At 44.4% G+C, this 24792-nt stretch overlaps 1 protein-coding gene across 2 annotated transcripts; it reads left to right on the top strand.

Moving 5' to 3' along the window:
• Positions 1-24792, top strand: LOC311528428 (ATP synthase subunit beta, mitochondrial-like). Of its 2 annotated transcripts, none has more exons than XM_084643453.1 (10): positions 1-209; positions 1479-1661; positions 6597-6771; positions 10063-10184; positions 10573-10757; positions 11274-11432; positions 13581-13703; positions 13869-14081; positions 14265-14466; positions 22147-24792. In XM_084643453.1, the coding sequence occupies exons 1-10, from the start codon at positions 95-97 to the stop codon at positions 22170-22172; spliced, it is 1503 nt and encodes a 500-aa protein (XP_084499579.1). In that variant the 5' UTR covers positions 1-94; the 3' UTR covers positions 22173-24792. The 2 variants fall into 2 exon arrangements, with proteins under 2 accessions (XP_084499579.1, XP_084499578.1); XM_084643452.1 differs by lacking the exon at positions 22147-24792 and adding an exon at positions 17138-17984 and having other exon boundaries at positions 5-209.

Genomic DNA, 24792 nt, shown 5'->3' with positions numbered 1-24792 from the left:
CCTCGTTAGCGCCAGGGGGCGCGCGCGGTTCAGCCGCGGCCGTTGGCGATAGAAAGGCGCGAGGCGGCTGGCGCGGGGGACTGTTGGAGTAGCCATGTTGGGGCGGGCGAGGCTAGGCGGCGTGGCGGTCCTGCGGGCTCTCCAGCCCCTTGCCGCGGACCCTGGCTGCTTGGCAGCAGGAGCCGCCGCCTCCGCCGTGCTCCCGCACAGTGAGTCTGGGGGTCCCGCGCCCGGGAAGCGCTGGGGGGAGGTTTCAGCCTGGTCGCACCCTCCCGCTGCGTCCGTCCTAGGGACGTCCCAGGCGCCCGCCGCCTCCTGGCCTCGCTGGTCCCCGAGCGCCCTGTTTCGTTGTGCTTTGCCCCTTGCTCGGAGCCTGCTGCCCCTTCACCTCCCGGGGCCCAGGGGCACCCACACCGACTGCACCGGGCGGGGCGCTCTGCAGCTCTGCTGGCTTCTTGGCGCCTGCCCCATTTGAAGCCTGCTCGGGGCTGGGCCGGGAGGGGCTGAAAACTCTGGGCTGGGAGGGAGGCAGGAGACCTGGGTTCTCTGCTCCACCCGTGACTCCCCTAGTCCCTGCTTCTGAGCCGCAATGGGCATCTTGATGTTTCCCTTCTATAGGCAGCGTGGGGGTGGCCTTCAGTGATATGTGCAGAACATGCTCAGCAGCTCTGTTGGAAGCAATATGGTTTGTTTGTTTTCTCCCAACCTTCATCTTTTTTATTGCCCTTTAATCTGAACACCTCTCTTTCCCCCCCTCCCCCCCCCCCACGTACTTGTTCTGAGTAGCCACTTCTGGGCTTAAAATGATCAGCACCAATATGTTATGCCAGTCAGCTCAGTGCTTGCTTTCATGTTTTTGGTTGTAAGATGCCCAAACATGGGTGTTAAAAAAAGTAAGTCCCTTTCCACTAAGCACTGTATAATTAGCTAGGTGCAATGTGCTCTAAAGGGTTTTCTTCTTTTGAAGTATTAATTAGAAGGTCACTATCCGAGATACTGAACCTGATAGATCGCTGATGTGATCCAGAGCAAACAACCTTATGCTTCTTATCAGGGCAGTATTAGAACTTGATGCGCCTTCTTATCACTGATGCAGAGGTCCTGTGGAGGATGGTGAACGCTGCACCCATTTTTAAATTTTGCTTCTGTTGATTTGCGCATGTAATTAGGAATCAGGTGTACTTGTGGTTTCCCTGCCTATGATGTAATCTACTAGTAAAATAGCATCTGGATGTCTGTTTATTTAATCCTGAGTTCCCATAGTAAAACATCAACTTAGTCCCACTTCTTAAAGGTTTCTATTATGAAGAATGCTACATTTTTATGTTCTGTTCCTAGAGTCTTTAACAAGTGTCACATTTGTACTTTAATTTAAATCTGGCTTATGTCAGTAAAATACATAAAATGAAGAGAGGGTCATGTTTCCAACTAATAGGCCAATTGCTCTAATTTTGATTCTGGCAATTATTTTTTGTTAGGGCGAAATTATGCAGCTAAGACTTCAGAGTCTGCCAAATCTGGTACTGCAACAGGGCGTATTGTTGCAATTATTGGTGCTGTTGTTGATGTCCAGTTTGATGAAGGCCTTCCTCCAATTCTCAATGCCCTGGAAGCGACAGGCCGTGAAACTAGATTGGTATTGGAAGTTGCTCAGCACCTTGGTAAGTCTGTCTTGTAAAGCCATATGCTTTAATTGTTGGTCGTTGTTGCTATTTTCTCTTTTTCTCTAGCTTCGTTTTACCACTATTGACTCTAGGGTAGTTTGAAAGCTGTCCTGAAGAGATTTCCTTACTACCCACGACCCTTGTTCTATTGCACATTGTACTATTGAGGTCCCTTCTACTGTGCATTGTTGTACTTCCTTTAATCATTCTCCATGCACTTTAGATGTAGCATGCTCCCATCATTTCCCCAAATCCTGCTGCAGCAGAGATGCGTTTTCTATCAGTGTTGGTTTTGCTCTTTTTCACGTGCACCATCTTGGTTCTTCAAGTAGGCTTCCTCTTTTTCTTTGGGCCTAAGTTTCCCAGACCTGACTGGACAAAGCCACTTTGGCTTCTCTCAGACCTACCTAGAAAAGGCCCTTAGGAATGTTTTGAACTGTGCTTCTGTCCAGGCCAATGCCCCACAAAAACCTCTCTGGTCCGCATATGTGCCATGTAAATTAATATTCTCTTCTAAGAGTCCAGATTTGGATGATCAGGATCTGGCACTCATTACCCTTGAGGCAAGATCCAGATCTAGACTAACCGTTTTAGAGGACTTCTAACATGGACCTCATCCCGCCAATCAATTTTCATAATTTTCTTGCCATTCTGGTATAGGTTCCAAAGGCAAAGATGAATGATTCTCCTTTCAAGAGAACCCTTTCTTTTGGCTAAAACCCAAATGGCTTTTCCGTTTATACTGGTATCCTCAGTAACATTAAAGGAAAGACCGTATGACTTTGGTCCCATGGCGAAGCAGTATCCAAACACTCCTGGGGATTCAGATAGGGCACTTCCTGTTGTTGGTGGATACCAGTGTTCTCTCAACTCAGAACCTGTGTTGCTTCTGTGACTTGATAGTTTCTTCCTTTCTTACCCCATAGCTAGAGGTAGATCTGGCTTTTCTCAGGGCTTGTGAAACCATATTCGTAAGATGTTGTAACAGAGGGAAAAAATTGTGTAAGACTTCAATGGTCTACGTTGAAGAGAAAACTTCATAAATTTTTTGAAGATCTATATTGTCTTGGTTATATACTACAGCTGGGGAGGGCAAACCGTGGCCCGTCAGGGCTTTCAATCCGGCTCATGGGATTGCCAGCCCCATGGTGCAGCTGGGCTAAGGCAGGTTCCCTGGTCCTGTGCCGCTCCCAGAAGTGGCCGGCATCACGTCCCTGTGGCCCCCAGGGGAGGGAGGAGCAGAGGGTTCTGTGCGCTGCTGTTGTCTGCAGGCACTGTCCCCGCAGCTCCCATTGGCTGAGAACGGGGAACCTTTGGGAAGTGGTACCCGCAGGCGAGACCAATGCGTGGCAGAGCCGCCTGCCGCCCCCCCCGGAGCTACTGCTGGACATGCTGGCCACTTCCGAGAGTGGTGTGGGGCCAGGGCAGGCAGGAAGCCTGCCTTAGCCCCGCTGCGAGCCATTGCCACCCTGGAGCCGCTCGAGGTAAGTGGTGCCGGGCCAGAGCCCGAACCCCTCCTGCACCTCACACCCTAACCCCCTGCTCTGAGCCCCCTGCCGCATGCTGCACCCCTGCCCCAGCCCTATGTTCATGGCCCTGCATACAATTTCCCCGCCCAGATGTGGCACTCAGGCCAAAAAGTTTACCCACCCCTGTACTAGAGGATTACATGCATGGAGCTTAGCCTACAGAAGCAACCAAGTATCTCTTTATTCTCCCCAAAAAGCTTCTTGTGTGCCACCCTCCCATCTTCCTGTATTTCTGGGACTCATTGCAACTGTCCCTTTCCTACTGTGTCAGGGGCTGTCTGTGCTCTGTCATTCCCCTTTCCCAGTACTAGAGTGCTCCATTCTCTTTCTCCGGGTCAGGGGCACTGTCCTTTTCATACAGGTTGTCCCATATGCCACGAACTCTGTTTTGGAGCCATGGCCAGAGATGATATTCAGGGGAGGGATTGGAGGAGGAGGTATTGTTGTGTGGGGAGGTATTTAATGGCTGTCATCGACCAGTTCTTTGATCTATAGGCAACTGCAGAAGTGGTTGAAACTCCTGGGTCTGCTAACTAGATTCAGGGGGTCCATGGGGTGGGGCCTTCAGGTTTTCACCAAAATAAATAGGATTCTGCCCATTTATGTCTAGAACATTTCCTGAAATTTTGGAATTGATTGGATGTGGTGTTCTAAAGTTATCACATGAGAGACAGATGCTATAAAGTTGAGTGTAGGACCTCCCTTTGCTTGGCCAGCCAAGGTGCTGTGGCAAAAAGGGACAAAACTCTGCTGCAAGTACTCCTATATTCTGCTACATGGTTAATTTAATTTATCTCCATGAAATATCCTTAATTTCTTTCTCTGTCCTCCCCGAAAATATACACTAGTGTCTATTTCTGAGGATTTTATTTCTATAAGCTCCAGGTAGCCCAGCTCTGAGATTCTGTTCCTGTAATGTTCTGGATGTTTCTCAGTATCTCCTGTCCTTCCCATTCCCTTGTGTGTCAGGAAGGGGAGGAATTTGTAACTGGTGTCAGCTCCTCACTGGTACGTTGTTTTCCAGACATCTCCGCTCCCAGCCTACACTCTAGCTCCCCCCACGCTCCCTGGTAGCAAGCTGGGCTCCAGGTCTGGCTCCGTGACCCCATGCTGCCCAGGTCCAAGGAATGCTGCAGAGATTGTACACTGTAATCCAGCTAACTCCCTCTTGTGGGGAAAGCTGGAGAACAAGAGAGATGTAGACAATTCCTGGCAGGTCAGGAAGACAGGAAACTGTATCAGGCACCTAGCTGCAAATAACGTAAATTCAGTGCATCTACTGCTTTCCCCAAGATGCCACAGAATTACAGAGTCTCATGCATGGATGCCAGGTTTGTATAATTTTTGGTGGTGCCCAGAGTGGGTACAAGCCTCACCCCCTGACACCTGCCTTGTAAGCCGATATATATATTTTTAAAACAATGTAAAAATGGACTGGAAACAGTAAGGGTTTAAGTTTCCCTATATTGCATAATGTGTGGTGGGGGTGTCGGGATGAGGGCTCTGGCTGGAGGTGGGGGTGAGGGGTTTGGGGTGTGGGAGGGGGCTCAGGGCTAGGGCAGAAGGTTGGGGTGTGCGGAGATGGGGGCTCTAGCTGGGGATAAGGGCTCTGGGTTGGGGCTAGGAGTGTGGGAGGGGGCTCAGGGCTAGAACAGAGGGTTGGGGTATAGGGGGATGAGGGGTTTGGGTGTGGGGGGGGCTCAGGGCTAGGGCAGAGGGTTAGGGTGTGTGGGGGGGTGAGGGCTGTGGCTGGGGGTTTGTGCCCTGGGGTGGGGCTGGGGATGAGGAGTTTGGGGTGCAGGCAGGATGCTCGGGGGCTGGGGCCAGAGGAGGACCCTTCCTGAGCCCTCTCCCCACCGGCCAGGCCTGCCAATAGGGGATGGGTGTAAAGGGGGCAATTGCCCAGGGGCCTGGGCGATTTAAAAGAGCCTGGGTGCCCTGGCCACCGCCGCGATAGTTCTGCCTGTTCTGGGGAAAAGCGTATCTTGATTCAAAGACTCTCTTGATATACCCCATGCAGGTTCTGGGGGAATAGCAAATACTGTTGCTTCAGCCACCCTGGAACATGCATAGGGCATATCAAAAGCATCTTTGAATCAAGAGACGCTGTGGCTTTTCCCCAGAGCAAGTTGGGTCAACATAGCTGCCCTGGGGCTCCTTGAGGCAAGTGTGGGATGGGGCTGCGGCTGGCGGCAGTCCTCTGGCAGGGAGTGGGGACTCTCGAGGCTTCTCCGGCAGGGGGGCTTGTGGCCCTGGCTGAGGGAGGGGGAGAAGGGAGCCAATTGATTGATCTGCCCTGGGGCCCAGAATTGCTGTCGGTGGGCCTGCTGCTGGCAGCACACAATCGCACCATTCTGCGTGTGCTCCTAGGGCCCCTCTCTGCTGTCCCGCTGTGGCACTGTGTGTGTGCTGCCCAGCGCTGGGGGGAGGAGGATGTGCCCCATCACCTAGTGGCCTGATTAGTGAAGCGTCAGGGCCAGGTGGGGCTGCCATCATGTCAGGTGTGCATCCTCCCTCCATCCTCAGCCTGCCCTGCTCCCTTGTAGTCTGAGCAGTGGAGTGGTGCTGGTGGGCGCAGCATGAAAGGAGGCAGCCGGTGAGGTAGCACAGTGCAGGGAGCGACAGCCAGCTGCTGCCCAGGGTGCAGGGATGCTCCAGGGAAGGTACATGGGGGCAGTGGGCGGGGTCCGAACACTGGTGAAGCCGGGCACCTGTGCTCTGAACATTGGTGGAGCATGGGCACCACGGGCCCATATAACTTGCTGCCTATGGTGTCTTGGTCTGTAATTGAGATGGTTGGGCACGACAGCTCTCCCCAACACTGTTTCATGTTATCTGCAAACTTAGGACAACATTTCAACAGTTTACACTGAGTTCATGTTTTCAGTCTTAACTTGACAACCGAAGGGCTAGACATTTAACTTAATTCAAAATGAAAGCTAAGATTCTGGAGCACAATATGTGGTGAGCAGTGAGTTCTGCAGATAATTTTTTTTCCCTACAATGAAAGTTAATGTTCATTGTTTACTTTTAAAAATAAATAAATCTCCAAAACAAGCTTAGAATACTCTAATTCAGTGTGAATGTAATGAAGACTATGTAATTATGTAGAGTACTGTTTAAAAATATTACTGTAACTTAAGATGATCTATGGAGCTTCTATTTAAACTTGATTTGCCAATGTAGGAATCTTATAATTGATTTTGGCAAGCCAACCTTAAATCAGAAAAACTAAATTTTTATCTCAGTTGGCTGAGGCATGAAGTAATGTCCAGTTGTACTACATAATTTGACTCTCAGTTCTGAAACCTCTGAACGTAACTACTTTAAAAGTTCTGAAGTTCTCCTGCAATAAGGTGAACTTTCTCTGTTTAAAGAGTAAACTTAGATTTTATACACTTAGGTGAAAGTACTGTTCGAACAATTGCCATGGATGGCACTGAAGGCTTAACCCGCGGGCAGAGAGTTCTGGACACGGGTGCGCCTATAAAAATTCCAGTTGGGCCAGAAACACTGGGAAGGATCATGAATGTAATTGGTGAGCCAATTGATGAAAGAGGACCTATTGCAACGAAACAGTGAGTATTTTTAAATTTAGTTGATTTGGAGAAGAAATTGCTGCTGTTAGTATATTATTCTGAAGGTAGCCATTAAAGAAGTGGTGAGGGTGCAGGAATCCAAAGGCTTGTCTAAACGTAAAAGTTGTACCACATTAATTATACCAGTATAGTTAAAGCAGTTTGACCTCCCTAGTGTGGACGCAGTTTACCAGTTATAAAAGTGTCTATCGGTATAGTTTGTTTCTGTATGGAAAGGAGTATAAGCTATATTGATATTAAATTAAAAAAACTACATAAAATTAACATTATGAAAATTGCAAAGTAAGCACTCAAAAGTTGGGAAATGCTAGAAATAAGGTTCTTTGCAACCTTAATTTGGCCTCCTTGTATGTATGCTTCATGATAGTCTTTAGTTACATCTCCATGTACAGTAGAACCACAGAGTTACGAACTCCAGAGTTACAAACTGACCAGTCAACCACACACCTCATTTGGAACCAGAGGTACGCAATCAGGCAGCAGCAGAGATGACCCAAAAATAAAAGCAAGTACAGTACAGTACTGTGTTAAATGTAAACTACCAAAAAACATAAAGGGAAAGCAGAGGTTCTACCGTACTACTTCCCCCACCACCACCGACCCCCTGCCTCATTCATTGTCCGGTGGACCTACTCAGGGGATAAAGCAAGGTTGTGTACTGAGAGACCAGTCTGCAGGATCTCCTGCTTCAATTGTTTGCAGAAGTGTGCAATGATAGAGGGGAAAGGGTGATCTGATGGCTAAAGCAGTTGAATGCTGCCCTGGAGATTTAGATTCTATCCCTACTTCTGCCACAGAGTCAAGCAATTTAAATGAATCTTTTCGCAAATGGTCACTAATTCTTTATTTTCTGGGTGATTGACATCAGACCCTGAGGTCTGACTTGCAGAAGTGGTGAGCACTCTCAGGTGCATTTAAAATCAGGGGAGCTGTGCCTTGAGCATAAATGCTATATCATGCTAAGTGGTCTGGAAAAATTGGGTCCTATGTGTCTCAAATTAGACACCCAAAGTTAGTGGACACTTCTGACCTTCATCTCTCTGTGCCTCAGTTTCCATCTGTAAAATGGGTATGATATTCCTTCATCTCACAGGGATGTTGAGAAAATGATATTTAACTATAAGATACTGCATTAATAATTACCGAAACAATTGAAGAAATACTAGTCTACAGTACTAAATAGTAGTAAACTGAATACTACAAGCAAAGTCCAGCATCCTGCCAACAAAAGAAATTGGACTTGTAACCACCTAGTGAGGCCCCCCAAATATTACAGGTATTTGCCAGCTTGAGTGTGGAGGGGAAGATCATCTTTCTGTCACCCCCAAGCAAACAGAAAATAAACCTGGAAACTTGTGGTAGCTGTGCTTCTTCAACATTTACTGGGGATAGAATTTAGAGCACAGTCTACAGCTCAAGTAATTCCACTTAATGCTGGGGAATTCCCCAATAACTGGAGTGGGAGAAGGGATTTTTCCCTCCCTCATAGCCCAGATTGCAGGGGTGACAGCAGCAAAGGCCAATCTGTGTCTCCATGCCTCCTGTAGTTGGTTCCTTCATGCATGGGGAGAATGGCTAGTAGATCTATGCAGTGGAGGATCAACAGGCTCGGCTGTATGTGAGGAGCTGGGTTATGCAGCTAATAAAAGACTGCACCGGCATTCCTAATCACACTGGTTGTGCTGAAGGCAATGTCCTTTGCATCTGCAAAGGTGAAGCAGCGTATGCCCAATAAAGATAAGGAAGGGAATTTTAATTGTGATAAATCAGTACTTAAACTGAGATCATTTGAGATTATGTCCTGCCATGTTCACGAAACTGGTGTGACCTCCTTGTAAATAGTTAATGCAAAAACTCATTAGAGTATTAGTAAGAGCATCATTTTTCTGACACCAGAACAGTAGATTTTTCAGAAATATCTTAAAAGGTCAATATATTGCTGTGATGGTTCTCAAGGAACCCAGGACTGTGAGTCACCTTGCTTTCCCCCCCCTGCCTCGAGTGAGAGGGAGTCTATCTTGTAGTAGCTGGGTGTTGTCTTTGTCTCCACCAGCCTTTCATCTGCTCAAGCACTCCCCTCTGAGCTATGCCAGCCCTAAATTCGCCTTGCAGATTAACTCTAGGTGCACCCCAAATCCCTGAATTCCTTTGAATCATTTCCTTGTGATATCCAGCTTGGGATATTGGCTACTCCCAGAAATTCCAGATCCTCTGCACCCAAAAGTACAGTGTAACTCAGTTTACCAGTTTTACTGTAAACCACACAGCACTTACGATAAAATAAAAGCATGTTGTTTTTTTAAGAAAGAGTAAAGATTTCTCTAGAAACAAGAGTGTGTGGCAGAAACAGATGGTCGCAATGCAAAACAAAATCATAAAATGTGAGCCTAGGTCTATGCTTATGAATAGTTACTTTTTCCTATGTTATAAAATAGATTTCCCCCCACCCCAAAGTTCAGTCTGTTGCAGAGCTGGCTGGCTTCACAAGAACCAGGCTCCAAATGTTCATTAAAGCACTCCTGCTCCACATAGGGTTTCTTTGGTGAATGGTGATAGTACTTTTCCAGCATCTGTGTTATACTGCCTTTTCTATTTACAAGACAGGGATTCACCCTGTCTATCGATTTTCTTTTGTACATTTATGTTGTTTTGTTTTTTTGTCATTGCTTCTGATGGTTTTCCATTGAAAGCCTTTGTATTGCGCAAGGTTGAACAGTTGAACCTTGCATTGCATCACTTGCTAAAGAGGGCAGCATGGCAAATTCTCCTTGCCTGAATGGGCCGTCACCAAGACACATTATATCCTGGTGATTAATTTCTACTCAAGTCCATAAAGCATACTTTCAGTATAAATACATTATTCCTTAAATATTACCTGTACATGCCTCTCACAACAATTATGAATCTTGACAAATTATGAGCTTTCTTAGAGATGTTACATATTACTCTTTATGGATAAATAACCTGCAAGATGTGTGTGTGTTGTAATGAATTTGTCAATTCTGGCATAAGCTGTTTGCAGAGAACCGGATCCTTTGCCAACGGGTCTCTGTGTCACAATTGGTAAATCCAGTACTGTTTGAATTAGACACTTCTAATTCGTAATTTTTATTGATGGCGCTTCTAAATTTTACCTAGATGTAAACTTGATTTCTGTTTAGGGACCACTAATATAACCACCTTATTCAGTATCTCTTAAAATCAATTTTTTCTTGAAATTTTGATAGTAAAGACAAAAATATGTAAAATAGTTAAAGATCTTCTTTACAGATTTGCATCTATTCATGCTGAAGCTCCTGAATTTCAAGATATGAGCGTTGAGCAAGAAATTCTTGTGACTGGTATTAAGGTTGTAGATTTATTGGCTCCATATGCCAAAGGAGGTAAAATTGGTAAGTTTCTCTTCTGAAGCAAATAGATATACTGTAAATTTATGCAACCAGTACTGTACATAAAACATTCTGTACTTCAGTTTGAGGGAAACTAAGTTTGCTTTATATAAACTTTAAAATTTTAGTCTTATTCAGTTTCCTAAATCTGTGTGCTTACTAGAAAGTGTTCTAGTGCGGAAGATTAAACAAACTAGCTGTTGAAAATGGATTCTGCTAACAGCAGCAAATTTTAGATTGGTTTGTTTTGCTCTAGAGTTAGCTTGATATTCCTACACTGTTAACAGGCATTTTGAGGGATAATAGTGAAGTATTGTAGCTGGATGTAATTACATTAATTGACAATCTGAAACTGCAAACTCAATTGTATTGACAAAAATTGTTGTTTCAGGGCTCTTTGGTGGTGCTGGTGTAGGAAAAACTGTATTAATTATGGAACTTATTAACAATGTTGCTAAAGCCCATGGTGGCTACTCTGTCTTCGCTGGTGTAGGGGAGCGTACACGAGAGGGTAATGACTTGTATAATGAAATGATTGAATCTGGTGTCATCAACCTGAAGGATGCCACTTCCAAGGTAACTTTCAAAGGGTGTGAGTATTAAAACAAAACACACACCCTATTGTTTGTGGTACATTACAGTGGATTGTTTGGCAACATACTATTTTAATACAATTTTTCCAAGAAAAAAACACTTTCTGTATGTGAGCAGTGACAATTTGACTTGTATATACATGCTAATTTTTATGTTCTTCCAGTTAGGCAGGTCCGCAGATTCTAATAGTGGACCTTCAATCAATCACCCTTGCTGCTTTAGTGGCGTACTAACTTATAAGATTAGAGTGAAAGTTGAGTCTTGTAAAAGTGTTCATACTTTTAGGAAAAAAATACTTACATTAATAAAGGGTTTTGTTGCTTAAAAAAAATTTAAAAATTACACGGCACATATGCCATTGTCATCTGGTCCCTGGCCTTTGCCTCCACAATTGGTCCAAGGCCTGTGGGTGTTTGAATATAATACATCTCGTTATATAGTGTTGATTATCTATAGAAAATGTAGTAGCGTAATTTTATTTCTGTAATTAAATTCCAGGTTTCACTTGTGTATGGTCAAATGAATGAGCCTCCAGGTGCCCGTGCCAGAGTAGCCCTGACTGGTTTGACAGTTGCTGAATATTTCCGTGATCAAGAAGGACAGGATGTGCTTCTCTTTATCGACAATATCTTCAGATTTACCCAGGCTGGTTCAGAGGTTAGTATTCATAATAAAAAGTTCCAGTACAATACTTACCTCAGAATCTAAAAACTACTCTTAGAGCTCTGAACCTGGAACCGCTTATTGTGCCCCTCGCCCCAAAAAAGAATGATGAAAACCTATCGAACACCAATTTTAAGCAAAAATTCAGTGTCTCCTCTTGCTTGGGAGGAGGGAACTCTGTATATGCCAGTCAAGTTTTGAAAAAAAGTTGCCTAGATATCTTCTTAGCTAGGTACAAAACCCTACAATTTTAAAGGGGAAGAATAAAGCCTTTAGGTGTATCCTCCCTCCCTATGACTTACACCAAGTGGCCCACACTTGATTGATTCCAAAGTCAAACAATTAAATTGCTCTTCAGAAGCATAGGATCAGGCCCAAGCCAACTTTAGAGTGGGTGTAGCAATATCCACAGAGTAACTGTAAATTCTTACTTTGACTTAAACAGAATAAAGACCTGAACACACCCAAACTTCACTTCTGAGCGTTTACCTCTATTAACTTAAAATAATACAAAACCCCCTCAGCCTAAGCTTTCTCTTGAGTTCAGTTTTTCCTAGAAGCTTTCTCCCTGCAGGACTCCTTCTTTCTTGGAGGTTGCAACTTTCTTGTATATTTGGTTTGCTAGTAATAAGACCTAGCTGAAAAGCATGGAGGACATACTATAGAAGTAATTAAGAGAGCAATTGAGGGCCTGAGTAAGGGGGAGTGGAGAAGGGGTGGCAAAGTGGTGACAAATTTCTGTTAGAACCCAAAATGGGAAGAGCAAAACACGGCTTAGTGCTGATGAGTAGCATGGCTTCTGGAGGCAGGGGCAATTATAGGCTGCTTTGACAGCACCATTTCTCTGGCTCCAGTTCAGTGTATGACTGGGTGAATGACTGGTGTGTGGGAAAGGAGGTGGCTAATATCCCAAACTAGCTGGTGTTGGGTCTGGTAGGGGAGAAATTGAAGAAGCAATAGATCCTCCAGTCAACATAGGCACCCAGCTGGTCCCAGTGTGGCAATGCTTAATGGCTGGAGTGGTGAAAGGTGTATGCAGTTTGGTGACCTTGTTGCTCCTGGGTAGACAAAAAATGAAACTGTGCCCATGGAGTAAGCTGTTGCTTCTGAAAGCCCCAGTTCCACCGCGCATGGTTATATCCTTCCTTAACTGGTTTAATTTTTTATTGGGAGGTGTAGAAGCTCCAGCTGGCCTTACTAGGTCTCACTTTCAAGCTCCATTAAAACTACTTGAATGACATAGAAAACTTTAGACAGTAGGAAAATTAGGCAAATAAGTTAAATATATCTTTATTTAAAAATAGATACAAAAGCATTGTAGGCTTAACAGTTAGTATGATGCACACTCTTTATTCTGCATGCTGGACTACAAGCTTTTAATTATGAACTACATATGTCTTTCTGGTCACAGAATAAATATGCTCATAAAGTGAATCACATATTGTATGTAGTACGTTTCTCATTGTAAACCTTGGGGGTTCTTGGGTTTTCTTGTTTTTGTTTTTTTAAAGTGGATTTCCTCAGGATAGGGAAAATTGCAACAACCCTGCTAAAGGGTGGGGATGTTGGTGTCCAGTGCCCAGAATGGCAGGCCCTGTGTGTGTCTGAAGGAGATGGAAAGAAAAGGAGATGTATCCTTATCACTCTTGCTATCTTTCTTTTATTTTCTTTGTGGGCACATAGTTCTGTTCTGCCTTCCTCTAATCCTCTGTAATATCTCTCTGGCTCTTGTGCCTCCAAAATTCACCAACTTTTGATCATACCCTCTCTCTCCCTACTTCCTCTTTTTTGCTCTGCCCTCGTGAATGCACACAGTACTCCTGGTTTGTCGTCTGTAGCCAAGGAATAATAAACCTGCCTGCTGAAGTGAAAGAAGATGATTCCAACTTTCCTTCTTGCTGGAAGAATGAAATGGGGTACCATCCTGATTTTTGTCTCTACTCTTTCCATTTGGTGACTGAGTGTAAAGGGTGAGAGCAGACCTGCTAACTGTTTGCCGTCTTCCCACTCCACTTAGTATTGTGCCCTGTATGCTTCCTAACACTTTTTAAACAGCGCAGTTTAAGAACCTTTGATGTATCTGAGAAAATGAACTACAAGAGTTCTTTAACTTGCTACGTTATCTTCTCCTTTGATCTTCAGGTGTCTGCACTTCTTGGTCGTATCCCCTCTGCTGTAGGGTATCAGCCAACGTTGGCTACTGACATGGGAACAATGCAGGAAAGAATAACTACTACTAAAAAGGGATCAATTACATCAGTACAGGTATGGTGTTAAACAGGTATCTTTATATCAGTAAAGAGTTCGGTGCTCAGCTTCATGAGTAGAAGGTGAAGGTGGCAGTTAATAGTAGATATATTATGAGGCTTAACGAGTATTAGTTTTTTTACTAAGATCTTATACTTTGATTTTCAAAATGACTTATTTCAGGCTATCTACGTACCAGCTGATGACTTGACTGACCCTGCTCCAGCTACTACTTTTGCACATTTAGATGCTACTACAGTATTATCCCGTGCCATTGCTGAACTGGGTATCTATCCAGCAGTGGACCCTCTGGATTCTACTTCACGTATCATGGACCCTAACATTGTTGGCAGAGAGCATTATGATGTGGCTCGTGGTGTACAGAAGATTCTTCAGGTATCTTGTTAATTACATTTTCCCCAATGAATTTAATTCAAACTGGAGATAACTGAGTGTTAAGACTTAATCAGTGAAATTCAACTTTGATATCTAGTCGTTTGAATAAGTTGCAATATTAATGTATCTACACATGGTATCAAGAGATTATTTAATTTGAGTTGCCTCCTTTCTCCATAATAGGATTACAAATCCCTTCAAGATATTATTGCTATTTTGGGGATGGATGAATTGTCTGAGGAAGATAAACTAACTGTATCCCGGGCTCGAAAAATCCAGAGGTTTTTGTCTCAGCCTTTCCAGGTTGCTGAAGTCTTCACTGGCCATGCTGGAAAATTGGTGCCTTTGAAGGAAACAATCAAGGGATTCAAGAGCATTTTATCTGGTAAACCAATATATTTTTACTTGCATGATTTCCCCCAGTTTTAGAGCTGTATTCTGGAGATTATCAGTTTCCTTTAATATTTGACACTCACTTCTACAGACTACCTTATGCTTAAATGCATTCACTAAATGTTACTGCTTTAGTAAAATAGGGGGTGTTAGTTTCACATATGTATTGTAGTGGGGCCTAAGGGCCACAGCCTTATTGTGTGGAGCACTGTACAAACATAAAGAAGGTTCCTTCACCCAAGAGCTTAGTCTAAGTATAAGATGTGGGGCGAACAAGTGGATATGGAAATGGATGGGTGGAGCACTAGGCAATGATTCAGCCATGCCAGTGTGGAGCATGATGTGCAACATCGAGTGTTTAAGCATTTAGTTCTCAAGTACAGATTTATAAAACAGGGGAAGGGATTGAAATCCAACTTGGCTCCCAGATTTCTTCCCCTTCCACTCCATTGTCAGAACCTTCCTGGCCCCTGCTTGCACCACCCCAAGCTGTTTGAGAGTCATTGCCTGGGTATCCTCTTCACTGATCCTCTGTACATGCCTTCATCGTGACTCTAGGCACTGTGCCACTTGCTAGTCCAAGCTGGTCCCTGCTGCATGATCCAGGGAGAATTAGGAAGACAAGGGAGCAGGATTTGGTGTTTGTCAGACAAGGGTGGGCAGGACACTTCAGTAGTTCAGTCTCTCTTCTTAGTAGCTTTGGGACCAATCTCCTTCCTCTTAACCCTTAGAACTGGACAGTATTCTAAAATCTAAACTATGCTGTCTGAAATGTGGCTTTATATTGTTGCTGGGAAGGGGGGGGGGTGTCTCTCCCTTGTCATGGCAGCCCCCAAGCTAGGGCTGGGGAGGAGGGGGTGGGGGTGGGGTTGGGGTTATCTCCGGCAGCCCTGGAGCTGGGGAAAGTTGCCTCTCTGGCCGCCGCAGCCTTGCACGTCCCAAATTTCCTCCACCCCCTCTTCTCACCCCACTGCCCCTTCCCCCTTACCCCCTATTGCCCCCAAGGCCACCACCTCACCTTACATGTGTGTCTTCTCCAGGGTCCAGGCACCTAATTAGTGGAGCCATGCCTGCAGGGCTCCATTAATTAGGTGGGTGGCCCTTCATTCTCTTGTGTGCGGCTGCCCAGGCCCGCACCTTGGAGGGAACAATCCACGGACCACCTGAATGGAGCTCGACGGACCACTGCCCTAGAGAACCTCTACCCTAGATGATTACTTTAGTTTCACTAGCGTAATTACTGACCCTAACAGCGCTACTTGCACCAGTAACTACATAGCCAGCCAGTGTTGTGGGAAGGTGCAGTAGTACACCTTTCAAACACAGAGTACTAGTGATTCCTTACTTAGGGTTGCATTCTAAAATGAGGCATAAATGGCCAGTCACTCTGTGGGCGGGGGGGATTCAGGGGTTTATGCCCTTTGAATTTTCTATGTATACTGTTCATTTGTTTTTTTCCCTTCATGAGTTTAATAGGAAATCTGGGTTGGAAAACTTTTCCTTGGCAACCCTGCTAGTTGTAATTTAACAATATTCATTGAACTGTCAAATAAAAAACTTGGCTGGGAGGTGGTTGGATGATGGCTCTTAGTTATGACATGCATAAGCTTTTAGCCATTAGACAAGCCTGATTAATGGGGGCCACATGCATGTAGGCCTGACTGAAAAGGAGGTGGTGAAGCGGCTGAGTGCAAATAAAATCTTATCTGGGAGCTGCCCTTTTCTGTGAGATCTGTTGTAGGATAAGGGTTTCTCGTGCAGTTGTTGATGGATAAAATCTTTACTGACGGCAGCTGCCTTCCCACCTCTATACAGGCCCATCTCCACCCCCACTTAAGCATTTTAAAAAACCTAGGGAAAAAACCCCACAAAACTTGTTTGGAAGTAGATAGGGTTCTTACAACAGCATACTTGAGACAAATCCACAAAAGCCCTCTATTCCTGCACTCTTGGGCATGCGTCTTACTATTACTGCCACTATAAGAAGTAGCAGACTATGCGCTGCAGCCTTCTCTCTGTCCTGGTAGGAATGATACCCTTCAGTCACCCCCTTAATTGTCCTTCTGCAAACATCCCTTTACCAAACTGTCCTCTAACAACACAACTGCTACACCAAACATGAATTACTAGTGTTGGAGAGGGGGAAAACCACTGGGGAAAAAAGGGTGTGCAGAAAGGGGTCAGAATCAAAGGTTGTAATGTGTAGTCTGCAATGTACTGTGTTTGTGATAAAAGTAGGTGTGACTATCTGGTGGAGGAGTAAATATGTTGCTGGCTGGCTTCTAACAGCTTACCTTTTGTATATTAAGGATGGCCTTGATAACCAAGGGCAAGATACTTCAGTGTAGGTTTTTTTAAGAAACTTTTTGCTACTGTGCTGTTTACATATCACTTAATCTGGCCCATAAAAATACTGTGTTCACTTTTGTTTTCTTGTTCTATGTATTACCACAATGTTAATGGTTGAGTTGCAAATAATAGATAATTTTTAAAGTGAAACAAAGCTGAACACCTCTTACAAGTGTAGAAAACATACTGGATCTTGTAAACACTTTCACTTTTAAAAAACCCACGGTAAACTTTGGGAATCTACTACCTCAGTCTTCATAATATCTTTTTAACTTTCTTTCAACAATTGTCCTATTCAAATTGTGTCATTGTAGGTGAATTTGACCATCTACCAGAACAGGCTTTTTATATGGTTGGTCCTATTGAAGAAGTTGTTGCTAAAGCTCAGAAGCTGTCTGAAGAACATGCCTAAACTGAACTGTTATATTTGCATATGGTCTTTTAAATTTCTGATACATGTATACGTTGTATGTGTAAAACAGTTGTTCCAATCTCTGAGGTCTCTAGTTTTTTCACATCTACTGAAGAGAATTAAAGGCCTTTTTTGTACGTGTGAACATGCGGTATTATGTAAATGTCACCCAAATGTCTGTTACAAAAGCCAGACATCTTGTTAGTAAACATTGTGATATACAATTCCTCTGATTACTGGCTCTTTATTTTTGTTTAGATTAAGACTAATCTTTTGCCTCTGGAAATAATAATTTAAGGCTATCCTGAACATCAAAGTTAACTCATGAAAGTGGCATTTGAAAGGTGATGTGTGATTACTTTTTGATCCTTGGAAAAGCTTGATACCAAAAATAGTGCTGATTAACCTCATGCTGCATTTGCCCTGAATTAGTTTTTCTACTTGACACTTTTGGACTTTACATTTTTTGTTTCTGTAATCTGAGGAATTGCACAAACACAATTTTACTGTAATCAGTTACAGTATTGCAAATGGAAAACTATTAACTCTACTTGTGTGTTCTTATAAAATTGGCCTGCTTCATAGTTCAATGAGCAAAAATTTTAATCCAGTTTTTTAAGACTAGAAAGGTTGACTACCCATAATTCATGTTAGCTTTTGATCAGAGGGACAGTGCTCCTGTCCAAACCAAATGTAAAACACATTTCTGGAAGTTGAACAAAATATTAAACAATTGTATTGAAAAGTGACACTTCTGAGATCATTAAAATGTTAAATTAAAAATTCACAAAAATAATCTGAAAGGGTAATCTCTTCACTGTGCCTAGTTGTTAAAAGGTAGAGTATGCGTGTTGATTTTATAAAAGGAAAACATAGGTTCAAAAGACTATGGCAAAGGATGGATGGAATGAGGGCATTAGTGTGATGATGTGTTGTGGTGGTCTGGTCAGAGGAAAGGAAAGTTAGAGAAAGGAATTGTAATACTGTACTGTGAATGTGAAAGGAAATTACAGGAATTTGAAATGCTCCAAAAGCCTCTTACATCAGAGCTAAACCAAAAGACAGATTTAAACCACATATTAAGTGAGATTCAAACGGAGAACAATACTCTAAAAGCAAAAATAAAATAAAGCAGCTCCTCTGCATGCCAGATTGCTGCTAGCATATAACAGAAGGGTGATTTTACTGACACTAATTCAAGGAGCAATACTGATAAAGACCAAAACTAAATCAATTGGAAATGCCTTGAAAAACAAATCCAAGATTGGAACCTGGCACACATGGGGGAGAATTGAGGTAATTGGCCTCCTCCTCCTCTTCCTTCTAATCCAGACTTAAGGGCCAGTGCTTCCCTAGCCCCTCTCCAAGTAACCACCCGGTGACAGCAGATAACAGAGTGTGTCTTATAATACTTATAAATGGTCAGGCTTTTAAACTCCATGACCCGCTAGGATCCAGTGGCCCCCTTGCTTGTCAGTACTGCTGATGCAGATATAAACCTCTCAAGGCCACGCTTACAAGCATGGATAAGGGGCCAGCCATGCACAATTCTCGTGGACACGGGAGCGTCAGTTTCCATTACTGACTACTACAACAGTACATTACCATTTCAGAGGTGGGGGTGCACAACTCATGGCTTATAAAAGCTACCCTGTTCTTGCAGAATCTAATCTATTCTTCTGGACTCAATCTTTTTATGTAGCTCCAAATGCAGAGGGGACTATTTTGGGCATGGATGCCTTCTGCGACCTTGCAGCAACTCTTAACCTTGCCCAAAGTACAGTTACGTTTACTGATAAACTTATGCGTACTCATACCATTCCTCTCCGTAATAAATTTCTCTCTTCTGTTGCAACTGCCAAATCCTTGCCTCTCACTTGGGACATCTCTAACCTTTTTCAAGAATTATGTTCCAGGCTCCCCTTTGTTTGGGCAGAAAAGTTTTCTTGCAGTTTGGTGCCTGCTCTTCTCTGTCCACCCGTCCCGGTTACTGGTCAACTCCCTCCACCTACCAAGCAATACCCTCTCAAACCTGAAGCCGTGGACACGGTAGGTGGCATTACTCACTCTTTTTACTGCAGCAAGGCAGACTGGTTCCCTGTTCCTCCCCCATCAACTCTCCCATCTGGCCAGTTAAAAAACCTGATAGTTCCTGGTGCCTACCATTGACATCCGCATGTTGGTTAACGGTGCAGTAAAACTTGCTCCTCTTGTTGCTGACCCATCAGTGGCCCTTTCGGGCCTTGACCCTTCTTACTGTATTTTTACTGTGTTGGATATTGCTAACGGTTTCTAGAGCTTCCCCATTCACCCAGAATCACAGCCCTGGTTTGCATTCACCTTTGGCCCCACCCAGTATACTTGGGCCCGCCTGCCCCAAGGCTTCCACAACTCCTCTACCCTTTTTCACCGGGTTATTGCTCAGGCTCTCTCCTCAGTAAATTGGGCTGCTGCCAACTCTGCATGCTTACAATATGTTGATGATCTATTGCTTGCCTCCTCTATGGTCTCTGACCACTTATATGCCCTTCAACTGCTACTTCAGGCCTTGACAGATGCAGGTCTAAAGGCCAATCCTCGAAAGGCCCAGGTAGCTTTACCTACCATCTAATATCTGGGCTACGCGGTCTCCCAGGACTCAAAAGCCCTTACCTCAGACTGTCGAATTGCAATTGCAGCAGCCCCACAACAGTGCGTGAGCTATGCAAACTAATGGGGCTTCTCAACTTTTGCAGGCAGTATGTCCCATCCTCTTCCACCTTAGCACAACCTCTCGATCTCCTTAAAGGGGCCCAAGACTCCTCAGACCTCATTTCTTGGTCACCAGAACATGACCACTGCTTAACCAAACTTAAAATATCCCTTCTCTCTGCCACTTGGGTTTCCCCACCCCTCAGTACCATTTGAACTTTGGACACACGTACAGGTTGGCCATGCTGCTGCTTACTCAAAACCATGGTGACAGGTGCTGCCCAGTGGCCTATTTCTCTGCTTTAGTCTTTAACCACTGCCTCCAAGCTGTGGAGGCAGCTTCTTGTGCCGTAACTGTCACAGCCCCTCTAGTCTCTGGGGCCCCTCTTACAATCTTTGTGCCACATGTGGTTCATAAAATCCTGGATGGGGGGGGCAAATTTCAAAAATCACCTCGGCCCAATGGTTCAAGTGGGAGTGCACCCTCTTAAGCCCACACATTACAATTGCACATTCTAACCAGGATTAACATTTAATCCTGCTACTTTGATGCCAACCACAGGGGAACCTCATCAGTACCCTCTTTCTGAGGATACTATTGTTAAGGACCAATTTATATCTGAACAGCCATTGCCCTTCTCCGATTTTGTTCTATGTTAATGGCCAACCTTACATCGGCTGGGCAGTTTGCAACCTGTCAGGTACATATCTCCGCTCCGCTCCCTTGCCTCAGTCTTGTTCGGCCCAAGTGGCAGAATTGGTGGCCCTAACACAGGCCTGCCTTCTAGCTGAAGGCCACTAAGTAACTATTTACAAGGATAGCCGCTATGCATTCGGGGTGGTTCATGACTATTTGGATTCCTGGACTAACAGAGGGGGTTAAAATGGGGGGTATGTCACAAATTTATTGGAAGCAATCCAAAAGCCATCCAAAGTCGCCATAGTCAAAATCAAGGCATACCAGAAACAACGATCCTCTTTCCCTTGCAAAGCAGGCGGCTAAAGAGACTGCCACAATGCCCTAGGACAGTTTCCAAATAGCAGCCACCCAAATCCCTAATTTAAAGCAAATTTCTCTACCTGAGATACAAGAGCAAAGCCCTAAAGAAGAAAAATGACATGGTATGAAAATGCCTGCAAAATTGAAAAATCCAACACCTGGGTCACAAAAGATCAACAGTTTGACTCCTAGAGCAATTATAGCTCACCTTTGTGATCCAAAGCACCTGCCAACACATCCAAACCCAAAAGCTATGCTGCACCACATAAAGGGAAAGTGGTGGAGGCCTAAAATGGCTGGACATACATGACCACTGTCAACAATACCTCGATGTGCCAAATGTAATGGAGGCAAAAAGCTTAAAGTAGCTATAAGGCATCCGCCTCGACCCACAGGCCCTATGCAAAAAATTCAAATTGACTTTGTAGGTCCCTTGCCATCTGCAAAAGGAAAAAAAATATTGCTTGGTTCTAATTGATCACTTTACTCAATGGATTGAAGCTTCCCCACAGCTAAGAGTGATGCAGGAATGGTGGTCTGGATCCTGGCCAATGAATTCTGCCCCTGATGGGGCTTACCCTGTTCAATAGATTCAGACTAGGGAACGCATTTTACAGGACGAATTATGAAGGTGGTCTGCTCTGCCTTGGGCATTAAACAAAAATTCTGCTGTCCATACCACCCTGAAAGTTCTGAATTGGTAGAATAAGCAAACTAAGCTCTAAAGAAAAAGATCACAAAGCCTTTACTATCTCAAGGAACCAACTGGGTAGCATAACTACCTGCTGCCGTTCTTTCCATGAGGGCAACCCCCAACTGCTAGTACAGGAGTTTCACCCTTCAAACTTATTACTGGAATGACCATGTCTCTATGGGAAGGATGTGTAGTCCTGGCTCCCCTTCCCCTGATCTCTGATACTGCACAGGAATATATCCAATGCCAAAATGAAGTCTTGCACTCCGTAAGACTAACTGTCCAAGACTGACAAGAAGCCCAGGACCCTCCAAAGACCCCCTCCTGGGTGGACATACAGGAGGGAGTTCCGGTCATGGTAAGAACATACAACGCTGGAGTACTTCAGCCAAAGTACTCTGGCCCGCACATGGTATTGGACCATACAGACACCTCTGTGAAGGTGTAGGGAATCCCAACGTGGGTTCATAAAACCAGAATTAAAATGTATAAATAAATTCATTTTGTTTACATTATATTCTTCTAGGTGACAAATGTGGCTCTCCACGTTAATCCTCCTGGCAAGTATACCTGGTGCAGCCTCCTGGGACCCGCCTTTGGTAAATGTCACAAGAGACACCTGCTTCAAAGCTGACCAGTATGTGCAACTCCCTACAAGAGGCAGCGGTGAATGGGTGAAGAAACCAGACACTTGGTTTATCCCCAGACTGGATTACCTGGGACCAAGGTCCCGATCCGACTACCACAGTCTTCGGCTCCCTCACTGCATCTGGACTGTAACTGGGTATTTAGCTTCAGGGGATGTGGGCACACACATATAGGACCCCCAATTTCGGGATGCAAGATCACAGAACGTTGGGAAAAGGACCAAAGGACAGTGTCAATTTAAGGATATCCCCCTAGAACAAACAAACTATTCTATTTCCAGGGCCTTGGATGGATCAGTCAAGATTCACACCATTTATGAAGCCGCTAATGGGTTGGGAGAATATAGGTGTGAATGTTTGTGGGAGAGTTGGGCACTTTTAATTAATCTAACTGTGTCTGTAGATGCAAGATGGATGGATGTTCCTCCTCCGCTGCAGGAACTTGGGATGGAGGGACGTTATTGTCAGGTTAAATGTTTACATTGTACTGATATACAATATTATAACCTGACCACTTATGGATACTATCTGTCCGGCACTGTAGCCTACGCCACCAGATGGCATTATCCAAGTAGGCCCCAATGAAACACTTTTGTATGATGCCCTTATGGTCTCTGTTCAGGTTAAATATGATTTGTCCAGATTTTTGGCACCTTTGCACAATGTGTGCTCAGATCACCCCAGCTCCCTGCAATGGCTGTAGGTCCGGCTGCAGAATCAGCTCCAGTTTCTAATGCACAGTATGTTGTTTGGCCCCGCATAGACAAAAACGGAGCATCTTAAGTGATATTGGAAGATGCTTTGGCAGCACCAATTCTATACTAAATATGCTTAACCTAAACTCTGAAAGGTCATACAATTCTTGGGTCAAAAGCCAAACCACCCAACTCCTTAAACATACAAACACAGGTTTATCTTATGCTCTTACTGCAATTGATGTAGCAATAGTGGATTTTTACAAAATCATTGAAGAGACCTCAGACGCTATAGTCACCTTGGCCAAGTCAGAAGCTAAAGGCCGTGCTTGTTGTATGTTAGCTTGTGACCCCTTTAATATTGCAAAAGAAGACATGCTAGATGTATGCCTGGCTATCCCCCCTTCCCATACCTTTTCTTCCCCTACCCTTGCCCACTTTGCAAGCATTTTCACTCAATTGATAGTGGGCTCTTTACTTCCTCCAGATTCATCCTTCTCCTTTAATTTCCTCCTTGTATATCCCTCTGTTATTCCTAGTCATGTGTTTCCTTTTTCTTTCTGTTTCAAGTCTATCGGATATGTAACTAACAATATGGTGTACAGAGTAGGACTGTCTGGATACCTGGTACCATCACCCATAATACCACACTAATGACGACATCAGACTGCTGCACAGAGACGGATAGCTATATCATCTGTTCCTGTTCTACTTTCTGTCCTTTACCTCCGTCCACTTCCATTCTTGTGAATGTCCTTCCTCTGACAGATGTTGAAGCTGCTGTGCAAGTATCAGCCACTCAGTGTTTTATCACCGCTGCATGCAAATACATGTATGGACCCTTGCAGTGCCAGGCAAATGCTTCCATGTGCCTGCAGATTACTGACTCATTTACCCTAGGTGATGTGCACCTCCCCGGCCGTGTGTTCACTGGAATTACAGTGGCTCCTTGGTGGTATGACCGGAGAACACGCCAGTTCGACTGGCCAAGGAGCTACTACTCAAAGTGGTCCTGGCTGCGGCTTCTGTGTTTACCACCGTTCATGACAGCACCACTAAAGGCCGCATCCAAGTTCAATTTTCCAATCACCAGACTGGAAGATCCTGTTCGTAATGCAGCCTACAACCCTCTCTCCTGGTGGACTATTGTACAAATAGCAGCCACTGCTGCTTCTATGTTTGTGTTACTAGCCTCGAGTGTCATGTGTGGTTATTTCAGACACATGCTTAAAAATCTCAGTATGCTTCCTACCCTGTCCCCTTCCTCCAACTCCCCTCTTCCTCCTCTCTCCCAGTCCCCCCTTAGGTAACCCTAAAATCGATCATGTGTACCAAGCATTTAAGTATTGACTACATCTCATCTAGGAGTTTATTTGTCAAACAGGAGGGAACTGTTAGGCAAGAATTAAAATTCAGTTAGCAGCTGAGACAGAAACCCACGTAACTAAGAAGCAGGAACACCGGAAGCCCAAGGATGCTGGCAGCTGTAAACACTTGATAAATGTGTATGGTCAAATGGCTGCCCAGTAACTCGGCTCTTAGAACAGAACAAACCCCCCCTTCACAGCCCTCCAGATATCTGTAAACACTCACCCCACCCCACCCCTTCGCCTAAAGGACAGTTATAGATAATGATGTAATCAAAATAGTTTTGATGCATATGTTCTCTTTCTGTCATCATGTTAAGTATGTTCTCTGTCTCTGAAACAATGTTTGTCTCTGTAAGAACAAGGTCAATGCAAATGAAGCGGTAAGAGAAAGGTATATAATTGGTCACTGTAACCCCACACTTTTGAAGCTGTCTTGTCAGTCTTCCCGGTGCAGTGAATA

This window comes from Lepidochelys olivacea (assembly GCF_965140295.1).
Source record: "Lepidochelys olivacea isolate rLepOli2 genome assembly, chromosome: 11".
NCBI lineage: Eukaryota > Metazoa > Chordata > Testudines > Cheloniidae > Lepidochelys > Lepidochelys olivacea.
Note: the sequence above shows the minus strand (reverse complement) of the source record. Positions and strands in the feature narration are given on the sequence as shown.

Excerpts from the sequence above, each read along its gene's own strand:
- LOC311528428 (XM_084643452.1), top strand. The coding sequence starts at position 95 with ATGTTGGGGCGGGCGAGGCTAGGCGGCGTGGCGGTCCTGCGGGCTCTC. Across the intron at positions 10,185-10,572 it reads TGCCAAAGGAGGTAAAATTG|GGCTCTTTGGTGGTGCTGGT; the intron begins GTAAGTTTCTCT and ends TTGTTGTTTCAG. Across the intron at positions 11,433-13,580 it reads TTACCCAGGCTGGTTCAGAG|GTGTCTGCACTTCTTGGTCG; the intron begins GTTAGTATTCAT and ends TTTGATCTTCAG.